Source organism: Octopus bimaculoides, chromosome 1, assembly GCF_001194135.2.
Source record: "Octopus bimaculoides isolate UCB-OBI-ISO-001 chromosome 1, ASM119413v2, whole genome shotgun sequence".
Lineage (NCBI taxonomy): Eukaryota > Metazoa > Mollusca > Cephalopoda > Octopoda > Octopodidae > Octopus > Octopus bimaculoides.
The window spans coordinates 152,522,758-152,524,754 of NC_068981.1; the positions used below are offsets into that span (position 1 = coordinate 152,522,758).

General features: G+C 30.1%; 1 protein-coding gene across 1 annotated transcript in view; it reads left to right on the forward strand.

The window, feature by feature from the left end:
- Nucleotides 1-1,997, forward strand: part of LOC106870639 (pre-mRNA-splicing factor SYF1) — a 32,756-nt gene that overhangs the window by 24,857 nt on the left and 5,902 nt on the right. The window contains exon 20 of the mRNA XM_014916783.2: nt 1,098-1,214. Coding sequence (XP_014772269.1) covers nt 1,098-1,214 — 117 coding nt within the window. The remainder of the gene's footprint in view (nt 1-1,097; nt 1,215-1,997) is intronic.

Below are 1,997 nucleotides of genomic sequence, written 5' to 3' on the forward strand. Positions count from 1 at the left end.
CACATCCCCGTGATTACGCGTCACGATGCTTTGACCGATTAAGCTAAACTACCCACTACAAATTCCTCTGCAAATTTAAGATATATAAATCTCGCTTTATGAGACGCTTTCATATGTTAAATTCAAATTACGACAAACGTAAATAAATGAACGAAGTTTGCTTTTAGAAGCGTTGAGATGTCTTAGAAAGTTAAAGAAGTGATTTTAAATTCTCAATCGCAGAATAATGCTAATAATATAGCCTGAACAGGATAAACTACTCCTATTTTGCAGAGAAAAGTGTAGGTGGCTAGTTATTTTAGTTATGTTTAAATATATTTAATTTTTGTGCATGAGAGACTGGAAAAGAGAGACATTTGCTCAAAAGAAGTATGATGAAGCAGCTGTCTTATGAGTTCTCTTCATGAGAGTCTAAAATCAAATATATTAAAATCAGAAAAATAATCTATTAACCTACTCTTTCAGCTTTTTATTAAATTTTATAAAAAAAAAATTTCATCTTGGAATTGTGCAGTTGATAGTTTTTGCTCAAAACCCTTCTTAAGATCTTATTATTATTTGTTATTAAGGCTACAAGCTGGCAGAATCATTAGCATTTTGTCCATCTTTGTGTTTTGAGTTCAAATGTCACCAAGCTTGACTTTGCCTTTGATCCTTTCAGAGACAATAAAATAAGCCCCACTTGAGCACTGAGATTGATGTAATTAACTAATTACCTTCCTCAAAAATTTCAGGTCTTCTACCTATAACAGAAAGGATCATCACAATCCAAATATTTCCAATTTCCTAATCCAAAAACACAGTTTGCAGAAAAAAGTTTTTACACAAGTCATGAGAATGCTTGTGTTGTAATTCTCATCTCACAGATAAAATGAATCAAAATCAAAACATATAGAAAGTTGCTTCAAACTCATCAGTCTTTTCTAGACCAAGATAGACATCAGAATGGCAATGATGGTGTTTTACATGATTAAACCTGAAAGTTTTGGAGTACTTTTAATGCAACATATATTTTCACGAAAAATTAATTTTGGTATCTTAACTAAATATATGAATAAAGATGTATAATCACAGTTAATTTTTATTCTATTAAACAGATTACGCCAGACTTCTGGAAAACCTGGAAAGAGTTTGAGATTAAGCATGGCAATGAAGACACTGTACGTGAAATGTTACGAATCAAGAGAAGTGTACAAGCAACTTATAACACACAGGTAGGTCAAATTGAAGATTTTATTTCACACTTGATTTCATTTTTTTTATTGTTGTTCAATTTTCTGTAAACCCTTTTTTTTCTTTTCTTTTTCATTATATTTCATTTTAATTTGTCTCGTTTTCTTAGCATCAGCTTTTGTTAAGTTTGAAATACTAAAAGAATTCTTTAAAGCTTTGTGGCATCTGAAAACCTGTAATGATTTCTTCATGAATCTTTTGAAAAGCCTAATGATTTTTAAAGAAAATTTAGAACTATGGTATTTACTTATCTCACAATAAATTAATACAGTTTAGCAAATCCATACGATCCAAATATCCAAATATTAACACCAGATTTTATTTTTACCTAGTCACTCCCACTTATGGCCAGCACATTATTAATTAATAAAATTAATTTCTAAAATCTAAATAACTGATAAATAAACAATAGGCTGTAAATTGGTGGTTTAAATGCTGGCATAAATAAAAGAGTTAGAAAACTTGAGTAGTTGTTTATTTCTGATGTTTTTGTATTTCACAGCCAGAGTAAATATGTTTATGAAACATATGGATTTGACTCCATATATTTATTCATAGCCTTTGCTATACTAATATGCACAGTTATTAATCCCTGACTGGTCACCTTGTTCTATTATATGAATGAAGTTGTAATAGGCTACTTTCTTTCAGCTGTTTTAAAGAGACATTTGAGTCTTAAAAAAGATGCTAGTTGATTCAGTCCTTAGTCCAAGCTGCTTGATGCACTGTTGTTTATCTATAAGGCTTCATTTCATAGCAAGACT